Source organism: Chiloscyllium plagiosum, unplaced genomic scaffold (assembly GCF_037043375.1).
Source record: "Chiloscyllium plagiosum isolate Xiang-an unplaced genomic scaffold, Cpla_swu_hap1 HiC_scaffold_3, whole genome shotgun sequence".
In the NCBI taxonomy this organism is placed as follows: Eukaryota; Metazoa; Chordata; class Chondrichthyes; order Orectolobiformes; family Hemiscylliidae; genus Chiloscyllium; species Chiloscyllium plagiosum.
In genome coordinates, this window is record NW_028270141.1 from 151721143 (window position 1) to 151745411 (window position 24269).

Consider the following 24269-nt stretch of genomic DNA (forward strand, 5'->3'; position numbering starts at 1 on the left):
TTCTCAGCTGCTTGAGGAAGAAACAACGTTGTTGGGCCTTTGTAACTAGTCCGTCTACATGAGGAAAGCTACATGTCCAAGTGTCTACATGTCCAAGAAAGCTTGTTGTTGATGACCACTCCCAGGAGTTTGGCACTCTCCACTCCTTCCACCTGTGATATTAATGTGTAGGAGGGCATGAGTTACATCCCGCCGAAAGTCAATAACGAGTTCCTTGGTTTTGCAGGCATTGAGAGCTAGGTTGTTCTCAGTGCACTATTTTTCCAGGTCTTCCACCTCCCGTCTGTAGTCTGTTTCGTCACCATCTGAGGTTCAACCGACTATGGTGGTGTCATCAGTGAACTTGTAAATGGCATTAGTCGGTATTTGGTCCATGTCTGTTAAAGGTAAGGCCCTGGAAAGTACTAATGATGAAATGAAACTTGGTATGTTTATCCAAAGATTCCTGAAAGTAGCTGAGCAAAGAGTTGATTAAGAAGGCATCTGGAGTAATTTGTTATATTAGCTAAGCATAGAATAAAAGAACAGGAAGTTTATTCTGGAATTGTATAGAACACTGGCCAGAAGTGGAGTACTGTATGCAGTTCTGGTCACCACATTCTAGAATGGATGCAATTGAACTGGAAAGGGTGCAGAGGACACTCACCAGGATGCTGCCTGGGCTGGAGGGTCTAAGCTATCAGGCAAGATTGGATACGCTGAGGAGCGAACATTGAGAGGGGACCCAACAGAGATGTCTAAGATTATGAGGGGCACGGATAAGGTGGCACTTGTTCCAATAGAAGATGGGTTCAGGTTAGGGTTAGGAGATGTAGATTTAAGGTAAGAGGTAGAAGGTTAAGAGGGGAGTTAAAGAGAACATTTTTCACCTGAAAGGATGGTTTGAATCTGAAACTGAGACATGAGACACTCACTAGTGTCGCCACAGCCTCAAAGAACTGAAAATGGGATTAGTGTAATCAGATCTTTGTCAACTGGCATGGACACAAGGGTCTCCTCTTGTGGTGGAAATGCCCACGAGTCGATGACACAGAATAACTGATAATCCCACAGTAGGTCAATCATTTTGCAACAATGTCATTGATACAAAAACTTTTACCACAGACTAGTTTTGCACTGAGAAGAAAGAGAATTGTGATTGAGGTATTCATTCTTTAATACTGTATTATATATACACACCCGTGTGGGGATAAATATTTGGGAAAAATGCAGGTGCGTTACACAAGGTCACAGATGACTGCTGCTGTGTTTGGCAGGCTGCCTCATGTGATTGTTAATCCTCGATAACACTGGAGGAAGTGAATGATGACTTCAGTCAATGATGCTGCAACACAATTAGTCTGTGATCAGGTTTTCACTGCCACTTCTGCCCATGGTAAAGTCACTCCTCAAAATGTTCTCAATCCAGACACAACTGGATCTGCTTGCAACGTTCACTCTACCTGTACTGCATCCAGTTCATTCAAAAATTTTCTGCATTTTGTCATCAACACTTTCAAGGCTTCAGACACCAGTACATCGGGGAGAAGAATTCCTGTTGACTCTACTGAAACTTTAAAGATAACAAAACTTAGTCAATAGCAGTGGTACAAAATCTTGAGCAAGTTTTCTTTCTAAAATAAATAGGTTACTTCATTGTCTCCTCCGGAAGGCACTCAGTCTTAATGAATCCTGGCTGTCTTCCTGCACTGTTTCATCACTGTGTGGGCAGATTCAGTTGGGAGTAATGGGCTCTTCACAACAAAACCCAATGCACATACTCACCTTCCACCAGAGTTTCACTAGATCTCATAAACTTCTTCCTCCTTTTTCAAGAGAAGCCTTTGTTTATCTGCCCATGTCTCTTCGTAGGTGCATTAATGCTTCAGTCAAACAGCACAAGCTATTTTACCACATTAAACTCAACAGATTAGTGCAGAAACATTTGCCAACCTTTCCACTCCTTATTCAATAAAAACCGACAAATATCAGGCTCTTGATCCACCAAGACTCAGATGCTCTGTGTTAGCTGGATTTTTTCTGACATGAAAATTTCTGAAAGCTCTATTCTAAGTGGTGGCCCATTATATTTGAAAGACATTAAACAACTTTGTAATCTGGCTTATATTCAGCTGGCTGTATAACCCTGGAACATACAGTCCACACCTGCAGTCCATAATATGCTGCCTACGTGTTCAATTCCATGTGATGTATGGACCTTCTCTCCTGACTTTACTGCTTTTGGCTTCAGCAGCCAGGAACCGGGGCACTTCTGAATGGCATTCTCTGACATCTGTTGAAAAATACTTCCTTACAAAAATAGCACTTTTGAAGATTGCAAGATATTCCAAAAGTGTTTCGGGGCCACTGAAGCCCTTATTTTTGAAGGGTTGTCACAATTGAAATGCAGGACAAACAACAGGCAATTGGTCGACAGTACGTCCCATCAGATGAGCATTTTTTATAATGTTGGTTAGTTGAGGGATATTAATCAGGACACTAGGGATAACTCTTCCAATTCTTCTTCAAAATAGTATGATGTGATATTTTGTGTAGGCAGGGTTTGGGTTAAACCTCTCATCCCCCAGTTACTGCACTGGACTGACAGCCCCAGGTTTGGAGAGGCGAGTGTGGTACCCAACCAGCCAAACAGAAACATTCATGTGCGAGTGTGTCAAACAAGGACGGGATGGGGCTTACACCTAATGTGCCTCTTCAGCATGGGTTGTAGCTAATAAATGCAGCCCGGGCTCAGATATGAGAGTAACTGACTTGTGCAAAATATGCCACCTCTGAGGGGAGGAAACGAAGGGTGGAAAATCAAATTTCAAAATGTCACTTATAAAAATCAAACAAGTGATCTGCAATATCTGTCATTCCCAACAATTAATCCATTTACCCATCAAACCACAGTTTGCTAAACTAATCCATGAGAATCTATCCACAGCCTTTACTTACAGATGTAGTGATTGCGAACTCTGCCAAGACGGACGAGGTTCTTAAGGTCATCATGGCGGAAAATCTCACGACTACAGGTGTCCAAGCGAGGATTTGCAACTGTTGCGAATTTTCTCCCTAAGAGAAAAGGAAGAATCGACCGGTATCCCAATGAAAGGAATCAACGTTCAATACCAGACACTACCCAGTTCATATTAACTGCTTTAAATCTCCTCAGCACAAATTCAGAGTGTGACAGATGGAAAACTGCTTAAGTGGGGGAACAAAAAGTGGATTTCTCCAATTCTATCCTTTGGAAATACTCTATCATCTCATTAGGGAAGCTAAAGATAGTATGTTCGACATACCAGGATTTCACTCAGCACTGAGTAATACGCTACAAAATGGCTCTACGAACCTACTCCAGTTCATCTGCAAACTTGGGAAAAGTACACTTTCCTTATCCAAGTCATTAATATATTCTAAATAATTGTATCTATAGCACTGGTCCCTGTGGCTATCCATGAGTTACAGGTTGCTATCCTGAAAATGCATCCCTTATCCTAACTCCAGCTTCTATTAGTTAGCCAATCCTGTATCCATGTTAAATTACAACCTCCACCATCACGGGTTCTTACCTTATTAAATAGCTTATCAAGAATAAGGTTCCTTGTCAAATGCAATTACATCCATTGCTTCCCCTTAAACTATCCTGTTTGTTACTACCCTCAAAGAATTCTGGCAAATTTGTCTGCCCTGAAATCATGCTGACTCTTCTTCAGGCTTATGCCCGAACGTCGATTCTCCTGTTCCCTGGATGCTGCCTGACCTGCTGCGCTTTTCCAGCAACACATTTTCAGCTCTGATCTCCAGCATCTGCAGACCTCACTTTTTCCCTACATTCTCTAAGGGACATATGTTAACTTGGGCTTACTTTATATTGAGGTTGTCCAGGACATTGACGAGGCCTTTTGTGGAGTACTGTACCCAGTTCTAGTCACCCTGGAACGATATTATTAATCTGGAGAGCTTCAGAAGAGATTTATCATGATGTTGCCAGGAATGGAAGGTTGGAGTTATAAGGAGAAGATGGATAGGCTGGCACTTTTCATTGCTGAAGAAGGGCTTATGCCGAAACGTCGATGCTGCTTGGATGCTGCCTGACCTACTGCGTTTTTCCAGCAACACATTTTTCAGCTGGGATTTTTCAGCTGGAGCAGAGGAGATTGAGGGATGACCTTACAGAGGTTTGTAAAATCAGGAGGAGTATAGATGAGGTGAATGACAGGTATCTTTTCCCTAGGGTCGGGTATTTCAAGAGTAGGGGAAATATTTTTAAGGTGAGAGGAGAAAGATTAAAAAAAGGAGATGAGAAGCAATTTTATTTTTACACAGCGAGTGGTTTGTGTGTGCAATGAAATTCCAGAGGAAGTGGTGGATGCAACTACAGTCACAACCTTTGAAAGATATTTATAAAAGTACATGAATAATAAAGGATTGGAGGAATCGGAGCCAAGCACAGGCAGGTGAAACTAGTTTAGTTTAGGATTAAGATCAGCATGGACTGGTTGGGACCAAAGGGTGTTTCCATGATGTAGGATGCTATGGCTTCTCTCTTCCTTTTTCAGGTGCTGATCCAAATGCCTTTGGAATATGCTTCCCCTGCTTTGAAGCAGTGTGCCCCATAGCATCATAAACAGTGCATTTATACCATTCGCCGCATTCCTCCCAATTGCATTTTTCACTTCTCCTAGTGGTAACTCTTAATCATCAACTTAAATCTTCCCACAATTTTCTCTGATCCAAAGTGCTCTAGAAAAAAAAATCTTAAAATGACAGGTTTTGTACACAAAAGGACTTACTGACCATTTACTGTGTGAACTTCAATGACACCGGGGGAGAAGCAGTGTTTTAGTTTGTCTGCCAGATCTCCTTCCACAGGGCTCAGCAAAGTTATATCAGGGAGAAGGCGATAGCTTGCTGTGGCAACAGGAGAAAATTTGGCATGGTCTTTACCTGAGGGAAGCACAAAAGAGAACATATTTATGTAGCACTGAAACGTCATCCTTTCTGCCCATATCCCCAAGAAGTATACCTAACTCCTTCTTGAAAACATTCAAAGTTTTGGCCTCAAGCATTTCCTGCAGCAGGGAATTCCACAGGGTCCCCACTCTCTGGGTAAAGAACTTCCTCCTCATCTCAGTCCTAAATGGCCTACTCTGTATCCTTAGACTGTGACCCACTCAAAAAATTAAACTTTAGTCAGACACACCCTTCCTTTAAAAGATCTGTGTTGACTGTCTTTGATTAGTCAGTGTATTAGGAAATCAAGATTTACCACATCCCTCTGAATTTTCCAGTAACTTTTCCACCAACGAGGTTAGGTTAACTGATTTGTGATAGGCCTAACGAGTTATCCATTTTTAAACAATGGTACAATGTTAACTACCTTTCAATCTTCTGGCACTAGAGCTGGAGCCTGAGATGGAGCAAAACAACATCAGTCTCCTCTATTTCTTTTTTAGCTTCCCTTAACAGCCCAGGATACATTTCACCTGGACTTGGGTACATACTTCCAAAAGTGTCCACAATGCACTTGCATTGGGCCTATTCACCTGATATTTCACACATACCTTCCTCCTCCATATTGCCATATCTGTACCTTCCCTCTCTTTTGTGAAAGCAGATGGAAAGTTTTTATTCTAATCCCAAACAGATCATACTCTTTTAGTTATCATTTTACTTTCATTGAATTTACAAAAGATGTTTACGTTTTCCTTGATTTTACCTGCCAATATTTGATCACACCCTCGCTTTGTTTTCCTAATTTCCTTTAAAATGCACCCAATGTGTTTAGTCTCTAGTTTACAGAGTACTGAGCCTCAGATGTCATAAGCTTCCCTTTATCAGTTAGAGATTTGTTCTCCACAAAAGGTGGTACAAAGTACAGGCTCCCTCCCACACCTTACCGATTCCTTTCACACAGTGCATGACCACATCGAGTTCCTGGCCTGGGCGGAGCTGAGCAATCAGGATATCATCGTGAACTGGTCGGATGTCAACCTGCCCAAAGAGGTCAGCCTGGTTTCCTGTTGGTACCCACTTCATATGCTTCGAGTAAACTAGAAGATAAATGGAAAAATGCAGGACTGTTCTTTAACACTCTCCAAGAGACCTTTATATGATTTATTGACACAAATGTATGCATTCATGGGATGAATGTGTTGCTGGCTAGGCCAACATTCATAGCCCATCCCTAATGGCTCTGAAGAAGACCGTGGTGAGCCACCTTGAACCACTGCAGTCCATGGCAGGGTAGGTACACACACACACCGCTGTTATCAAGTGTTGCTGTTGCATTGACCTCAAACAAGATTCCTGAAATTTTACATTTCGATACATTTTAAGATGCTGCAAGCCTGAACATTTTTTTAAAATGTTTGTCCACGGGATGTGGGCACCACTGGCTGGGTTGGGATTTACTGCCCGTCTCTAGTTGCCCCTTGAGAGTGTAGCGGTGAGCTGCCTTCTTGAAATGCGCAGTCCATGGGCCATAGGATGAACCACGATGCCCTAGGGGAGGAAATTCCAGGATTTTGACCCAGTGACAGTGAAGGAATGGTGATATATTTCCAAGTTGGATGGTGAGTGGCTTGGAGGGGAACTTGCAGATGATGATGAACTGCAGAACATTTACCTCTATGATTAAAATACAGCTCATCAGGGTCAGATGAATCTTTTTGTGCTTTTGGATTTCGTGTACACTTCACTTTAAGTTGAAACTGAAGCGTGTCAATCTCGGTTCCTTCTTCATCCCCTTCATGAATGAACAAATAAAACATCAACATCTGCATCAATCTTTATTACAAGAGAACATTTTGAAATGCAGTGCCTATTGATATGTGCAGCCGTTCTGACTCAGTCCCAGACACAGCAGTTCATCGAGCATCTGCTTGGTCAGTTTTGGATGATGTACACTCGCCCCCTGAACTGTGCAATAGAATCATTAATGCTCAAAAGAAGCAGTGGGATATTGGTAGGATGTTTAATTTGAGGAATAGCACAATAAATAATGCAGCACTCCTCCAATATAGTTTTATAAGTTGAGTACTTGCAAATCATATATGGCAAAACGAGATATGGGTGTGGTTTATTTATCACTTACAGAAGGCAGGTTAAAAGTCAGCTACCCTCAAATAGAGGCTTCAAATAGAGGGCCAGCTATCTGAGAAAAAGGCAAGATCACTTCACTCAAATGCAAGCATTTTGCAGATTTTATTGGATTGCCAAAACTTTCAATTTAAAAGCATCATTTTGCGATGTGTGAAAGTATTTCTCAGTTTATCGTGTTAAAGTTGAGTCTGTATGAAGTCAGAGAAATTCCAAACACTGAATAAAAAAGTCAATAAAGCACATTTATGTCCTGTGTACATTGCACTTTAGAAAAATAGGAATTACAATAGCTTGCTATTTTTTCTATCTTGAATAGAGATTGTTAAGTCAGTAAACTATTGCTTAATTAAATGATGTTGCTGTTTACATTTTAAACGATTCTATAATGAAGACTTTACAAACACGTGTTGGGCGCAAAGGTAGGCCACTTGGTCCCTTCAGCCTACTCAGCCATTCAATAAAATCATGGCTGGTCAATCGACATTCCTGCCTATCCCTGATAGTCTTCAACCCCTCGCTTCCCAAGAATCTATTCACCTCTGTCTGAAATATAATCAGACTTTGCTTCCACCAGCTTTTCAGAAAGGGAATTCCAAAAACTCTCTTAAATGGGTGACCCCTGATTCTGAAACAATGATCTCTAGCTCTAACTTCTCCCAGAGGAAACATCTTTCCACCCATCCTGTCAAAGTTCAAAAATGATGAGGACAGACTATTGGTACTGGGATCAGATGAGATGCACCCAAGGATATTAAAGGGAGTCAAAGTGTTGATTGAAGGAGCACTAGCAATAATCTTTTAGTCTTCTCTAGATTCAGAGGAGGTGACAGGCAACTGAGGAATTGTGAACATTACTGACCTGTTTAAGAACAGCTCTAACAATAAGACCAGCAATTATAGCTCACTCAGCTTAACTTTGGTGGTAGGGAACATTCTAGGAACAATTGCTCAGTGGTCACATGGGAAAAGCTGAGTTGGTTATCAGAGGTCAGAGTGAATTTCTGATGGGGAAAGTGTTTCCAAACCCTCGCTGGAGCTTTTTGAACAGGCAACAGAAAGGCTCGAAGAGGCACACATGGAATTCCAGAAGGTCTTCGACACCACGTCACACAACAGACTTATGAGAAAAGTTTGTGGCCATGGAATAAAAAACATCAGCAATGTGTACATAAAATTGACAAAATTCCTGCACCAAAATAAGTTATCATGAAGGCCTTCCCAACCTCGTACCTTGCCTGAGGTGTGTTGACCTTTGGTTAAACTCACAATCAATCGTTTGTCTGTAATGAGGGACAGCCCTATGGTCCCCTGACTATGGTGACTTAAACACTTTACAAGATTGAATGAGTAATAGAAAACAGAGAGTAACAATTCATAGATATTTTTCGCCTGCAGGAAGGCTTGTACAAGGGAGTCTGACTTACAAATGCTTGTACGTACTGCGAGAATCCCATACAGGGGTATATTCATAAAGACCTGACATACAAACATTTCCTTGTACTTACAAACTGCTATTTTCTATTATCCCAAACCCATTCACAACCTAGGGACTGCTGTCGTGGAGTTTCCCTGGGGTTGGTTTTGGGACCTCTGTTTTTCCTGATATATATTAATGATCTGGAGTTTGGAGTGCAGGGGCCAATTTCCAAGTTTGTAGATGATACTAAATTTGGAAGAATTGCAAACCATGAGGAGCACAGTGTGGAAACTCCAAGGGGACACAGAAATGTTAATGAGTGGGCAGGTATGTGACAGATGAAGGTCATTGTAGAAGGGTGACAGATGATGGATTTTGGTAGAAGGAACACTGAAAGACAATATAAAATTAGAGGTACAATTCTAAAGGGGGTGCAGGAGCAGAAGAACCTGGGTGTATCTGTACATATTCTGGATCAGTGGTGCTGGAAGAGCACAGCAATTCAGGCAGCATCCGAGGACAGGCAAAATCGACGTTTCGGGCAAAAGCCCTTCATCAGGAATAAAGGCAGAGAGCCTGAAGCATGGAGAGATAAGCTAGAGGAGGGTGGGGGTGGGAGAGAGTCCATCAAAGTTTTACCTGCACATCCACTAATATCATCTATTGTATCCGTTGCTCCCGATGTGGTCTCCTCTACATTGGGGAGACTGGACGCCTCCTAGCAGAGCGCTTTAGGGAACATCTCCGAGACACCCGCACCAATCAACCACATCGCCCAGTGGCTCAACATTTCAACTCCCCCTCCCACTCTGCCGAGGATATGGAGGTGCTGGGCCTCCTCCACCGCCGCTCCCTCACCACCAGACGCCTGGAGGAAGAACGCCTCATCTTCCGCCTCGGAACACTTCAACCCCAGGGCATCAATGTGGATTTTAACAGTTTCCTCATTTCCCCTTCCCCCACCTCATCCTAGCTTCTAACCTCCAGAAACTCGATCCCCTGACCTGTCCGGACTTGTCCGACCTGCCCAGCTCCTTTTCCACCTATCCACTCCACCCTCTCCTCCCTGACCTATCACCTTCATCTCCTTCCCCACTGACCTATTGTACTCTATGCCACTCTCTCCCACCCCCACCCTCCTCTAGCTTATCTCTCCATGCTTCAGGCTCTCTGCCTTTATTCCTGATGAAGAGCTTTTGCCCGAAACGTCGATTTTGCCTGTCCTCGGATGCTGCCTGAATTGCTGTGCTCTTCCAGCACCACTGATCCAGAATCTGGTTTCCAGCATCTGCAGTCATTGTTTTTACCTTGTATCTGTACATAGATCACTGGAAATGGCAGGACAGGTGGAAAGAGCAGTTAATAAACCATACAGCATCCTCAGCTTTATTATTAGGGGCACAAAGTACAAAAACAAAGTGGTGATGTTTAACTTGTACAAGATAGTACTCCACATAGCATAGAAAACTATGTACAGTTCTGGATACCACATTATAGGAAGGATGGAAAGGTGTTGGAGAGTATGCAGAAGTAAATTACAAGAACGATTCCGGGAATGTGAAACCTCTGTTGTCAGGAAAGATTGAAAAAATTGGGACTGTTCTTTTTGAAGAGAAGAAAGCTAAGAGAAGATCGGAAAGAAGTTTGCAAAATGGTCAGATAAGAGTGGACAGGGAGGAACTGTCCATCCTAGTCAAAGGAACAACAACGAGAATGTACTGTACACAAGTGTGGTGGAGACAGGTTCAGTTGAGACATTCGAGGGAGCATTGGATAATTATTTGCATAGAAATAATGTTCAAGAGTATGGGGACAGACCATGAGTTTGGCACAAGGGTAATGATGTTCATTTGAAGAGTTAGCGCAGGCACAGTGGGCTGAATGGTCTCCTTCCGAACTGTAACACTTCTGTGATAACCCCGTCTGGATCTTACATATCTCAGTCATGTCACCCTCAACTAAACTTCAAGGTTATTTGACAACCTTCTGAGCAAAGTCACATGCAGTAGTGACAATTTCCTGGGAGATGCTTGAGCACATTGTATTGCTGAGCAAACAGGCAGCCAGAGGTGCATTCTGAATCATGTGAGATGGGGGAGGGGTGAATGCCGACTTACTGGTGCGTTCCAAACTGTTGCAGTCTGACCTCTGTATTATCAACTGTCTCAGCATGCTTTGCACCCTCCCATTCCAAATAGCTCCCCCACCCAATTTGCAGACCCTCATGTTCTATGTTCTTTTTATAGATCCTCCTACCATCTGCTCATCATACCAATCATTTTCTCTGTTCAGAACATTCCATTTCCTTTTCATTCATTTCATTTCAAAATGAAAAGCAGTCTTACAGTCCAAAAAAGCTGGAGGGTAATGGGAAGGTGATAATTTAATTTGTCCCCTCATTTCCTCTAACTTGGATCAATCCTTTGCTCCCTTAATTTAGAAACAAACAACTAAACCATTAGGAAGAGTACCAGACATTTTTTTTTAAAACAACAGAAACACTGCAACCCTCTCACCTGTGCTTCTGTACTCAAACAACCGTGGGTCTGCTTTGATGGGGATGAGCCCCAGTCTATGTGCCAGAATCTCATCCTGTACAATGGAGGTGTTGTTGTAGATAAATACCTTCTCCACAGCCATAGTTGGGACCTAAACCAACAGTTCAAGTTAGATTCAATGTTTCAACTTGTTAAATTCAAGAGTAAATAATGTCAAACAGCGACCCACAAAACTTGGTCTAGGAAATATACATTGCGAACGGTGGTCACATATTCAGCTCCCTGTTTGTGCTGAATTAGTTGATTACTCAACTCAAAAACTGCATGCAGTTGTGGCTGCCATATTATAGAAAAGATGTGAATGTATTTGAGTGAGTGCAAAAGTGATTTACAAGATTGGTTCCAGAAATGAAAAACTTCAATTATAAAGACAGATTGAAGAAGTTGGACTGTTCTCCCTGGGGAGAAAGCAGCTGAGAGGCTTTCAAACTCATGACTGGGTCGGATGAGTAGAAAGGGAGGGCATTTCCTGCTCATAAAAGGGAAAAAAAAAAGTTCGAGGGGGAATACATTTAAAGAGACGTGTAAATGAAGCAAGTGTGATGTAAGAAAGAACCTTCTCATCACAGTGAGTACTAGGGTCTGGAATGCACTGCCTGGAAATCTGGAGGAGGCAGGTTCAATTAAGGCAGTCAGGAAGGCCTTGGGAGATTACCTGGATATACAAGATGTGCAGGGATTTATGGAAAAGGTAGCAGATTGGCACTAGGTAATAGAACTAGTGAGACACGATCAGCCAGATGGCCTGCTTCGCACCATAACATTCTGTGATTCCTGACAGCACAATGATAGGGGTGCTTGAACTCTCCTGACCTGGGCATTAACTTCAATGGAAAACCAAGCCAGTGTGTGCATTAAATCTGATGCTACACTCCAGAAGGTGTTCCTGCAAATCAAAAACAGAGGACCTGGATAGGAATTCTTGCATTTTATTACTGAAAGAGCAGATGTAGAGAGGGTTGACTAAGTTCGGCCATGATGCCACACGCATTGAAGCTGATCACTGTTGCCCTGACTACTATAGAGCAGGGGTCAAAGCTGGGCTCTTCTGGGCCTGTACAGTTCAGCAATAGGCTGATAGATGCAGGTACCCATTACATTTCCCAACCAAATGGAACATTTCTGCAGTGATCAGGTAGATCAAAATGCAAAGGTCAGGCTACATCACACTGTTACTCCAAGTCTAGCTGAATTCCCTCCAAATGAAAAAAATAAGCTGTTTTCTAATTTTAAATTTCAAATGACACTCCAGATTGAAGAGTGCTATAAATTGAGTACCATTATTAACTGAACATAGCCTGGAATTTCATTACCTCAGCAAGCAGGATCCTGCGGAAGGCGTTTGCAATCGCAGCATCAATTCCAACCATGTCAAACTCTAGCGTATCTTCCTCCAGCCGAATAATATCAATCCTGAAATTCTAAGAGAGAGGCAAAATTCACAGGGAGGTCAGACGGTATTCCACTCCTTGGTTGTTATGTTGCTATTTCAAAGCAGGATGCAGGAGCCAGTCTGTCTTCAGCAACCGTTTATTTGTATTTCATAGTTTATTTGCCCTCTGTCCTTCCTAGCCAACGCTCCTTGCTGTGGAAAACAAGCCTTTCGTTTTGTGCGACCCCTCCGCCAAATCACCCTTTTGACAAATTAAATAATGAACAAGCATGACCCACTGGGGCAGTGCAACAACAAAAAGAAAATTAGATGGAGGGGATGGGGAGAAACGGAGGGGATGGGGAGAAACAGAGGAAGGGGACAAAATTCAAATGGATTTGGAAGGGGAAATTATGCGGCCCAGCTCTCCCGTGCCCAGGAAAACTAGTGCCATTTGTTTTTAAAAAATCAATTATTCAGGAATGTTATGACACAGCTCTGGATCAGGCAGGGCTTGAAATTTGCCCCAGCTAAACAAGCTACAATATTATTTCTGCAGCATGTGCCGGTTCACTCTACAGTATTGTCAGTCAGCAAAGATGTTCTTCATGAATTACACTGTTTCAGGAGAGTCAAATACTTATTATTCTTACAGTCATACAGATATACAGCACAGAAACAGACCCTTTGGTCCAACTCTTCCATGCTGACCAGATATCCTAAATTAATCTTTTCCATTTGCCAGCTCTTAGCCCATATTCCTCCAAACCCTTCCTATTCATATACCCATCAAGATGCCTTTTAAATGCTGTAATTGTACCAGCCTCCACCACTTCCTCTACCAGCTCATTCCATACATGCACCACCCTCTGCATGAACAAGTTTAACCCTTAGGAACTTTCTAAATCTTTCCCCTCTCATTCAAAACCTATGACCTCTTGCTCTGGACTCCCCCATGGCAGGAAAAAAAACTTTGTCTGTTTACCCTAACCCCTCACGATTTTATAAACCTTGGGGGCAGCACGGTGGCTTAGTGGTTAGCACTGCAGTTTCACGGTGCTCGGGACCTGGGTTCAATCCCAGCCTTGGGCAACTGTCTGTGTGGAGTTTGCACATTCTCCCCGTGTCTATGTGGGTTTCCTCCAGGTGCTCCAGTTTCCTCCCACAGTCCAAAGATGTGCAAGTCAGGTAGATTGGCCACGATAAATTACCCATAGTGTTAGGTGCATTAGTCAGAAGGAAATGAGTTTGGGTGGGTTGCTCTTCAGAGGGCCTAAGGGCCTGTTTCCACACGGTGGGGAATCTAATCTCACCTCGATAAGGGCAGCCCTCAGTCTTCGACGCTCCAGGGAAAACAGCCCAGCCTATTCAGCCTCTTCCTGTAGCTCAAAGCCTCAACCATGGCAACATCCTTGTAAATCTTTTCTGAACCCTTTCAAGTTTCACAACATCCTTCCGACAGGAGGGAGACCAGAACTGCATGCAATATTCTAAAAGTAGCCTAACCAACACGCTGTACAGCCGCAACATTACCTCCCAACGTGAAGACTTAATGCTCTGACCAATAAAAGACAGCATACTAAATGCCTTCTTCACTACCCTATACTGTATATCTGCAATTCCACTTTCAAAGAACCACGAACCTGCACTCCAAGGTTTATTTGTTCAGCAACACTCCTTAGGACCTTACCATTACGTGTATAAGTCCCACCATGATTTGCCTTTCCAAAATGCAGCACCTCACATTTATCTAAATTAAACTCCATCTGCCACTCCTTGGCCCACTGGCCCATCTGAGGTAACCTTCGCTGTCTGTTACACCTCCACTCTTGGTGTCATTTGCAAACTTACTAACTATACCTCCTATTTTCATATCCAAATCATTTATATAAATGATGAAAAGCAGTGGACCCAGCACTGGTCCTTTTAGCACACCACTGGTCGCAGGTAACCAATTTGAACATCAATCCTCCACCACCACCCTCTATCTTCTGCCTTCAAGCCAACTCTGTATCCAAATGGCTAGTCCTCCCTCTATTCCATGCAATCTAAACTTGCTCTTCAAGTTGCAGTGTTCCTGGAGTCTTCAGATTACAAGCAGGAGCTCAGTACACTCTAAACATCTCCTGTCTGCCTGCAGCTTGTGTAATTTTATTATTTGGGGTAAATGCACCACACACTAGTTTGGGATTTCACAAAGACCTGAGAACTCTTTCAATTAATACAAAGCAGTTCTGAACCATGAAGAAAAACGTTTGGACATCTGTCTTGTCAGACACAAGCTTAAGCAGTGTTTGCACTTTGCTATCAAAGAATGTCAGCCTAAGATACTTTCCTTCTGAACACAGTTCAAAGGCCTGGAATCAGAAGAATGAACGATGGGCTAATTTCAGTGACAGCAAGAACATTTTTGGACTTAATTAGGGCTTTTTTAGGAGGCTGTTTCCTCTGCCTTGAACTTGGAAAGCCTTAGGTAAGTGATAGGTGATTAGGATCAATACAAGGAGAAACGTCTTCTAAAGTTTGTGAACCTTTAGAATTCTCTACACCAGAGAGCTGCAGATGATCAGTCAATGAGAATATTCATCAAGGCAAATAGATTTTTGGGTATAAGCTGACTTGTTGATAAGGCTGGAACTTGGAATTCAGTCTTGCTACAACTAAATGGTGAGAAATCTAGAGGCTTCCTGTGGCCTACTTACATTCTCATCAAAACTGTGAATGCTTCCACCTCCCCAGCCACTGATATGCATGACTACTTCAGAGAAATGCCATTTTGATTTTTTTTAAGCTTTCAGCCATAAGTTGCTTGACAGTGCAAGTTAACCCGGCCACTGAGTAGACATAACGAGCATTAAGAATGGACAGCCGCAAATGAATCTATCAGTAGCGCAGGACCACTTGCAACGAAACATATAAAGTTATGGAGGGAATAGATAAGATAGACATAAAGATAATGTTTCCACTGGCAGATGAAACTAGGACAAGAGGGCACAGCCTCAAAATTAGGGGGAGCAGATTTACGACTGAATTGAAAAGGAATCCAGAGGGTTGTGAATCTATGGAATTCCCTGCCCAGTGAAGTGTTTGACGCTACTTCAGGAAATGTTTTTAAAGCTAAGATAGATTTTATTTGAACAATGAAGGAATTAAGGGATACTGTGAAAGGGTGGGTAAGTGGAGCTGAGGCCATGAAAAGATCAGCCATGATCTTATTGTGTGGCTGAGCAGGTTCGAAGGGCTAGATGGCCTACTCCTGCTCCGAGTTCTAATGTTTATGCATTCAAGTCAACTGACAAGTTGGGTAGCTCAGTGGTTAGCACTGCTGCCTCACAGAGCCAGGGACTCAGGTTTGATTCCATCCTCAAGCGACTGTCTGTGTGGTGTTTGCACATTCTCCCGTGTCTGTGTGGGTTTACGGAGGGTGTTCTGCTTTCCTCCTACAATCCAAAGATGTGCAGGTTAGGTGGATTAGTCACGGGCAATGCAGAGAAATGGTAGGAGAATTGGTCTGGGTGGGATGCTCTTCAGAAGATTGGTATGGACTTGTTGGGTTGAATGGCCTGTTTCCACACTGTGAGGATTCTATGTCCCATGAATCCTTCCATCACCATAAATCTGTGCTCCCTACTCAGAGGTCTTCCCTGTCCACTCTAACCAAGATTTAGTACAGCTTGATTAAATCAGCCTTCAGCCTTCTCTGTTCTAAGGAAAACAACCCTAGCCTATCCAATAATTTTTCAGAGCTGCAATTTTCAAGGTCGGTCAACATTCTTGTTGAATTCCTCTGTACTTTCACTAAAGCAATTATGTCCTTCATCTCATTTAGTAACCAGAACTGCACACAGAACTCCAGCTGTTGTCCAACCACTATCTTACATAGTGGTTATAGCATGACATTCCTGGTTTTTATTTTTACCTTGTCTGTGGAACTCCATGCTCAGTGAAGTAGTCATTGAATGTTTTTACAGCTAATATAGATAGTTTTTAACCAATAAAGGAATGAAGGGTTGTGGTGAGAGGGTGGGCAAGTGGAGCTGAGGCCACAAAAAGATCAGCCATGATGTAATTGTATGGCAGAGCAGGCTCGAGGGGCCAGATGGTCTACTCCTGCTCCCTTTTCTGATGTTCTTATCTTATGTGGCTAATCTGCCTCCTTCACAGACCAATGGCTAGGCACTCTAAGGTCTGCCTATTGCTTCTACCCCACTCAATACCTCCTGTTGCTCGTCACTCCCCCAAAACATTCCATTAAGTTGGTAAAACACTGACCTTCCTGAACAAAATAATGACTATCCCTGACTAATCCTTCTCCTTACCAAGTAACAGTTAATCCCCTTTCTCAACAATAATTCTCATAATTTTCCAGGTGCAGATTCCTTCCAACCAGCCGATAATTATTTGACCAATCTCTCAACCCCTCTCTGAACGGTGGCAGTGTGTTCACAGATTCCAATCCTCTGATACCTCTCTTGTATCTAGCGAGGTTTCAAAAATGATCTTCACAGCTTCCACTGTTTTCTTCCTGGCATCAGTTCAATGGCCCCAGGCCACCAATTAGACAATTCTGGTGATTTATCCATCTTCAAGGAGGTCAGGCCCTCCAGTATTTATGATCTAATTATGATTAATTTCTCTAATTATGCACACTCCCTCTTTTCAATTGTATCATCCCATTCTTTGCTGCCAGACCTGCTGATTGTTTCCAGCAATTTGTTTTCGTTTCTGATTTTCGGCATCTGCAGTTCTTTTGGTATTTTTTATTTGGAGAAAGGTGGGTTGATTCTGATGAGCTGGCAGGGACTCCTAAACGGGGAATCATTCTTTAACTAACTTTGGAAATTTTTGAAGAGATAACAGGATCGTTGAGGGTAACACAGTTGATTTTGTACACATGGACTTTCAAAAGGTGTTTGATGCAACAGATATCGGGTGCGAAATAAAAAGGTCAATAGCAGCATTGATACAAAATTCGTCAAGTGATAGGAATGATGGGTCAATGTATCATTTTGGGGCTAGAGGAAGGTTTGTAGTGGAGTTCCCCAGGGGTTGTGATTGGGACCCTTGATTTTCCTGATAGATATTAATATCTGAATCTTTGCATACAGGGGACAATTTCCAAGTTGGGGAATGACACAAAATGTGCAAGAAATCTAAACTATGAGGAGGACAGTGCATAATTTGGTGGAGTGTGCAGATAGGTGCAGGTGAGTTTCAATGCAGAGAAGTGTGGGGTGATGCACTTGATCAGTAGAACATGGAAAGATAACATAAAATAGGGGGTACTATGCTAAAGGAGGTGGAAAAGCAACAGAACCTGGGTGTGATGTGCACAGATCATTGGAAGTGGCAGGACAGGTAGAGACACAAGTATATATTATGATTGGCTTTATTAATAGGGGCATAGAGTATAACAGCAAGAACGTGATGGTGAACATGTGTAAGACCAGTAAGACCTCGGCTGGAATACTGTGTTCAGTTCCAGGTGCCACATTGTAGGAAGGACGTGAATGCACTGGGGAAGCAGTTTAGAAGACTGATTCCCAGGGTGAGGAACTTCAGTTATGAAGACAGATTGATGAAGTTTGACTGCTCTCCTTGGAGAGAAGGCAGATTAGAGGAGATCTGATTGAGGTTTTCAAAATCAGGAGTGCGCTGGGTAGAGTATAGAGAGAAAAATCGTTCCTGCCCAGAAAAGGAACAAGAACAAGGCGGCACAGATTAAGCTGACCTTCAGAAGAAGCAAGGCTGACGTAAGCAAGAACATTTTTCAAAACTTGCGCCCACACCTCCCCCCTCACTTCCCTCCAAGGGATCCTTCCATATCCGTCAGAAATTCACCTGCACCTCCACACACATCATTTACTGCATCCACTGCACCCAATGTGGCCTTCTCTATGTTGGGGAGACAGGCCGCCTACTTGCGGAATGTTTCAGAGAACACCTCTGGGACACCCGCACCAACCAACCCAACCACCCTGTGAATGAACACTTTAACTCCCCCTCCCACTCCACCAAGGACATGCAGGTCCTTGGCCTCCTCCATCGCCAGACCATGGCAACACGACGCCTGGAGGAAGAGCGCCTCATCTTCCCCCTAGGAACCCTCCAACCACAAGGGATGAATGCAGATTTCTCCAGCTTCCTCATTTCCCCTCCCCCTACCTTTTCTCAGTCCCAACCCTCGGACTCAGCACCGCCTTCTTGACCTGCAATCTTCTTCCTGACCTCTCCGCCCCCAACCCTTCTCCAGCCTATCACCCTCACCTTAACCTCCTTCCACCTATCGTATTCCCAACACTCCTCCCCCAAGTCCCTCCTCCCGACCTTTTATCTTAGCCTGCTTGGCACACCCTCCTCATTCCTGAAGATGGGCTTATGCCCAAAACGTCGATTCTCCTGTTCCTTTGATGCTGCCTGACCTGCTGCGCTTTTCCAGCAACACATTTTTAAGCATTTTTCAAATGGTGTGTAGCTAGGGTCTGGAATGCACCGCCTGCAAGCATGGTGCAGAAAGGTTCAACTGTAGCATTCAAAGGGTGATGGCTATTTATGTGATTTAAAAAATAATGTGCCAAAGTATGGGGAAGAAAATAGGAGACTGGCACAAGGTAATGATTTCCATTTAGTAAGCTGGCACAGGCACATTTGGCTGAATGGTCTCCTTTTGCACTGGGCCAATTCTGGGAAGCTGTGAAATAGGGATGGACAAATCAAGCACAGCATGCAATTGGCCTTCTTGATTATAAGCTGCATCTGCATACGACCCTTTTCGGACTTGTGTACGACAACACCTAGATCGCTCTGCACCAAGAAACTTTGTGATTGCTCTCCATATAAGAACTACACTGTTTCTTCAGTCTTCCTGCCAAAATGAACAACTTTCCCATATTACTCTCCATCATTAGATTTCTGACTATTCACTCAACCCACTTGCAACTTCCTTATGTCACATGCTTTCCTACCTGCCTTGGTGTTACCTGAAAATTTAGCCACATCTTTATTTCCTTCCTGTATGTCACTGATTAATATTGTTAAAAAGTTGACATCCCTACTCATCACTCTCCTGCCAGACAAAGAAAATTAATGCACACACTCTGTTTTCTACCTGCCAGCCAATCTTCCATCCATGTTGATACACCCCAACCACCCACCAAACTACCACCACCACACCATAAACTTATATTTTCTGCAAAAAAATTTGATGTAACACCTTATCAAATACCTTCTGGAACATACAATATGTCTACTTTATTCACACAATATTTACTCCTTAAAAGAGCGTCAATAGATTGGTTAATATGAATTTTCTTTTATGAAACCATGCTCACTGTTCCTGATTGTCTTGAATATTTCTAAATACACAGCCATACCTCTTTAATGATCGATTCTAACAACTTCTCCATGATGGCTATCAAGCTAACTGGCCAATAGTTTACTGCCTCTTCTCTCCTTCAACAGAGGGGTCTATAGTTGCTACTTTCCAGTTTGGTGGAAACTTTTCAGAATTTAATGAATCTTGGAAAATTAACATCAATCCATATATTACTTGATAAGAAATTGCTGTTAAGGACTTTCTATAAATTATTATACATTAGAAAAGTTTATTATTAAGCATCAGAAATAAGTGAAGTCAGGAGCAATATAATAAAGTAATGCAAGTTACCCAAAGGGAAGGAGAGTGAAGTTACCATCAGTTTAAGACTAAGGCGAGGTACAACAGAGGAGCTCAGTCCTGTGTGTTGCACAACCTGCCATACATGGGAAATCTTAGACATTCTTGGCAGCCTGGATGACCACATCTGCAGGAAATCCCATTGGTATGATCAAACTGACTGCCAGGTTTTGGAATACGAGGGTCAGCTGGAGGCACTGCAGTACATCTGCGAGACAGTTATACGGTTAGCACCTTTTTTAGACACGGTCGCCCCCATGGCTTAATAACATGCAGTTACAAAGGAATGCATGACCATTCGTCAGGAGGAGGGAGGCAGGTAGCGAGTCAGGAAAGCCTGAGTGAATCTCACTTGAACAGATTTCCTGTTTTAGAAAAATGGCAAGGGTAACAGTCCAACTGGAGACTGCAGCCAGAACCTAGCTTCTCAAGTGGGAATTAGAAAAAGATAGAGAAAACTAGGAGGGGGAGATTCAATAGTGAAAAGTTCAGTAAGGCATTTCTGTAGCCATATTACTCTAGGATTGTGTGTTGTCTCCCTGGATCTTGTAGGATATTCTCAAAGGAAGGGACAAACAGTTAGTCATCATGGCGCACACTGGGGCCAATGACATGGGTAGAAAGAGGAATGAGGTCCTGCAACAAGAAATTAGGGAGCTAGGTAGCAGATCAAAGTTTACTCTCAAATACTCTTGGTGCCACATGCTGAGTGTAGGAATTGGTGGATAGAACAGATGAATGTGTGGCTGAAGAGTTGGAGGAGGAAGACTCAGATCCGTGTATCACTGGTTTCATTTTTGGGGAAGGTGAGACCTGCACAAGTCCAACAGATTGCACCCAAAACAAGGACAGGACAAACACCCTTGTGGGGAGGTTTGCTTGTGCAATTGGTGAGGATTTAAACTAATTTGGCAGCAGGGGTGGGATGCAGAGTGGAGATACACAGATATATACAGAAAGCACCAAGTCATTCTGGAAGGCAGTACAAATATAGTCAAGTTAAAGCAAAAGAAACGGATTGATTTTAAGTGCTGCGAGGTTATGCTGCAGCTCTATAAAACCCTGGTCAGACCACGCTTGGAATGTTGTGTTCAGTTCTGGTCACCTCATTATAGGATGTGGAAGTTTTAGAGAGAGTGCAGAGGAGATTTACCAGGATGCAGCCTGGACTGGAGTACATGTCTTATGAAGAAAAGTTGTGAGGGAGCTAGAGCTTTTCTCATTGGAGTGAAGGAGGATGAGAGGTGACTTGATAGAGGTGTACAAGATGATTAGAGGAACTGATACAGTGGATAGCCAGAGACTTTTTCCCAGGGTAGAAATAGCTATCACGAGGGGGCATAATTTTAAGGTGATTGGAGGAAGGTTTAAGGGAGATGTCAGAGGCAGGTTCTTTACACAGTGTGGTGGGTATGTGGAATGCACTACCAGCAGTGGTCATACATACATTAGGGACATTTAAGTGAGTCTTGGATAGGCACATGGATGATAATAAAATGTAGGGCATGCAGATAAGTTTGATCTGAGAGTAGGATAAAAGGTCAGCACAACATCGAGGGCTGAAGGGTCTGTACTATTCGATATTCTAAAATATGGCAAGTTAGCTAGAATTTATTTTAGGAGAAAGTGAGGATTGCAGATGCTGGAGATCATAGTCAAAAAAAATATGGTGCTGAAAAAGCACAGCACGTCAGGGAACATCTGAGGAGCACAAGAATCAATGTCTTGGGCATAAACCCTTCATCAGGAATGGGGGGAGCTGAGAGATAAATAGGAGGGTGGGGGTGGGAGTGAGGTAGCGGAAAGGTGATAAGTAGATGCAGATGGTGTGATGGTGATAGGTCAGAGGGAAGGGTGGATTGGATAAGTGGGAAGGACGTTGGACAGGTAGGACAGTTCAAGATGGCAGTGCCAAGTTGGAAGGTTGAATCTTGGATGAGGTGGGGGGAGGAGAGATGAGGTGACTGGTGAAGTCAACAGTGATGCCATGTAGTTGAAGGGTCCCAAGGTGAAAGATGATATGTTCTTCTCCAGGCATCAGGTAGTTTGGATTTGGCAGCGGAGGCAGCCCAGGACTTGCATGCCCTTTGCAGAGTGAGGGGGGGGAAGTTGAAGTGGTCAGCCACAGGGCGGTGGGGTTGTTTGGTTTGTGTCCCAGAGATGTTCTCTGAACCATTCCACAAATTGGCGTCCTGTCTCCCCAGTGCAGAGACCACCAAGTCGAGAGCAATGGACACAATAGATGAGGTGTTTGGATGTACAGGAAAATCTCTGCCGGATGTAGAAGGATCCTTGGGGTCTTGGGTGGAGGTATGGGTGCAGGTTTTGGGGTGGCAAGGGGAAGGTGCCAGGATTGGGAGGGAGGGTTGTGGGAGCGTGAACCTAACAAGGGAGTCAGAGACAGAGTGGCTTGTCTCTACGGAAGGCCAATAGAGGTGGGGAGGGAAATATATGTCTGGTGGTGGGGTCTGATTGTAATTGGTGGAAATGGCAGAGGATAATGCATCGCATCCAGAATTAGTGGGGTGGAAGGTAAGGACCAAGGGGGTTCTATCTTGGTTGTGGTTGGAGGGGTGGGGTTCAAAGGCAGTGGTGCCGGAAGTGGAGGAGATGTGCCAGAGGGCATTGTTGATCATGCGAATTTATTTTAGTGCAAGGAATCTAAAGAGTAAGGCAGATGAGCTGAGGGTGTTGTTTAATGCATGACATTTGCTATTATAGAGACATGGTTGAAGGAGGGACAAGAATGGTAGCTCAATATTTCAAGGTTTGGAACATTTAGGTGAGATTTTTATTGAACGGGGTTGTTTTTGTCCACAGATGGGGCAGCATAGTGATTAGCACTGCTGCATCACAGTGCCAGGCACCCAGGTTCAATTCCTGCCTCGGGTGACTGTCTGTGCAGAGTTTGCACATTCTCCCCAAGTCTGCATGGGTTTCCTCTAGGTGCTCTGGTTTCCTCCCACAATCCAAAGATGTGCAGGTCAGGTGAACTGGCCACACTAAATTACCCATAGTGTTAGGTGCATGTGTCAGGGGTTAACATAGGGTAGGGGAATGAGTCTGGGTGTGTTACACTTCAGAGAGTCAGTGTGGACTTGTTGGGGCAAAGGGCCTGTTTCCATACTACAGGGAATTTAAACTAATCTAACCTAGATCATTGAAGACAACATAATAGATAAGGTGGTAAAGAAAACTTTAGGGATCCTGTCTTTATTAATCAAGGCATTGAAAACGAGCAAGTAATGTACGATCAAGCTATATGCTAATTAAGTCACAACTGGAGTGATATGCAGTTCTGGAAAAGCACAGCAGGTCAGGTAGCATCCGAGCAGCAGGAGAATTGACACTTTGGGCAAAAGCCCCTCATCAGGAATGAGAGAATTCCTGATGAAGGCCTTCTGCCCGAAGCACAGACTCTCGACTCTGATCTCCAGCATCTGCAGTCCTCAATTTCTCCTATCTGATATGCAGTTCTGGTTGTCACAATTTAGGAAGGCTATGGATTGCACTGGAAAGGCTGCAGTACAGATTCACTAGGGTGCTGCTGGCCTGAAGCAAATCAGCTCCGGAGACCGGCTAGAAAGGCTGGGGTTATGTTCCAATGAGCGAAGAGAGCGACTTTTGCAACCTTTACAGTGGAAGAGCGGAGCAAAAGCTTTGATCACTTCATTCCCCCCTTTCATTTGAGCGCTGGTCACTAACTAAATCCCGTGGGCAGAATGAAACGAGAAGAGCTGGGTGAGGGTGGGGAATAGGAGTATACGAGCATTATCCCCAGTGGATGAACGGAGCGGAGCAGTGGTCCTTCAGCCGGGCGTGTTTGCAGAGTGACACCGTTCAGCTGCTCCCTGTTTGTCCTGTACCTCCTCAAACCGCTGCTGGTCCCACGAGTCGTCGTAGCCGGGGTAATTCCCTGGGAAATCAGTGGTATGTACCTGGAACAGAAAACCAGTCAACGTTAAATCTCGCCGACTCACCCTCGGACATTCTCCTCAACAGCCTCCCGCCCAACACTCACATTCTGGACCCCAAATTCCTTCAGAACCACACGGTTCCGAATCAGATCAATCCGCTCCCGTGCGGCAGCCATGACACACGTTGGGGCTGACCTTCGCCCCGCCCCCCCCGACCTACGCAGCCATTTCCGCCGGAAGC

General features: G+C 43.7%; 1 protein-coding gene across 2 annotated transcripts; it reads right to left on the reverse strand.

Annotated features, from left to right (window-relative positions):
* Positions 1–1138: 1138 nt before the first annotated feature.
* Positions 1139–24234, reverse strand: polr1c (RNA polymerase I and III subunit C). 2 transcript variants are annotated; one of them, XM_043687337.2, is made up of 9 exons: positions 24133–24234; positions 23978–24049; positions 12378–12485; positions 11023–11155; positions 6614–6733; positions 5886–6038; positions 4783–4932; positions 2938–3054; positions 1139–1552 (listed from the first exon to the last, which is right to left on the reverse strand). In XM_043687337.2, exons 1-9 carry the CDS (start codon positions 24202–24204, stop codon positions 1434–1436), a joined length of 1044 nt encoding a protein of 347 aa, XP_043543272.1. In that variant the 5' UTR covers positions 24205–24234; the 3' UTR covers positions 1139–1433. The 2 variants fall into 2 exon arrangements, with proteins under 2 accessions (XP_043543272.1, XP_087840545.1); XM_087984419.1 differs by lacking the exon at positions 23978–24049 and having other exon boundaries at positions 24092–24138.
* Between the last annotated feature and the right edge of the window lie 35 nt (positions 24235–24269).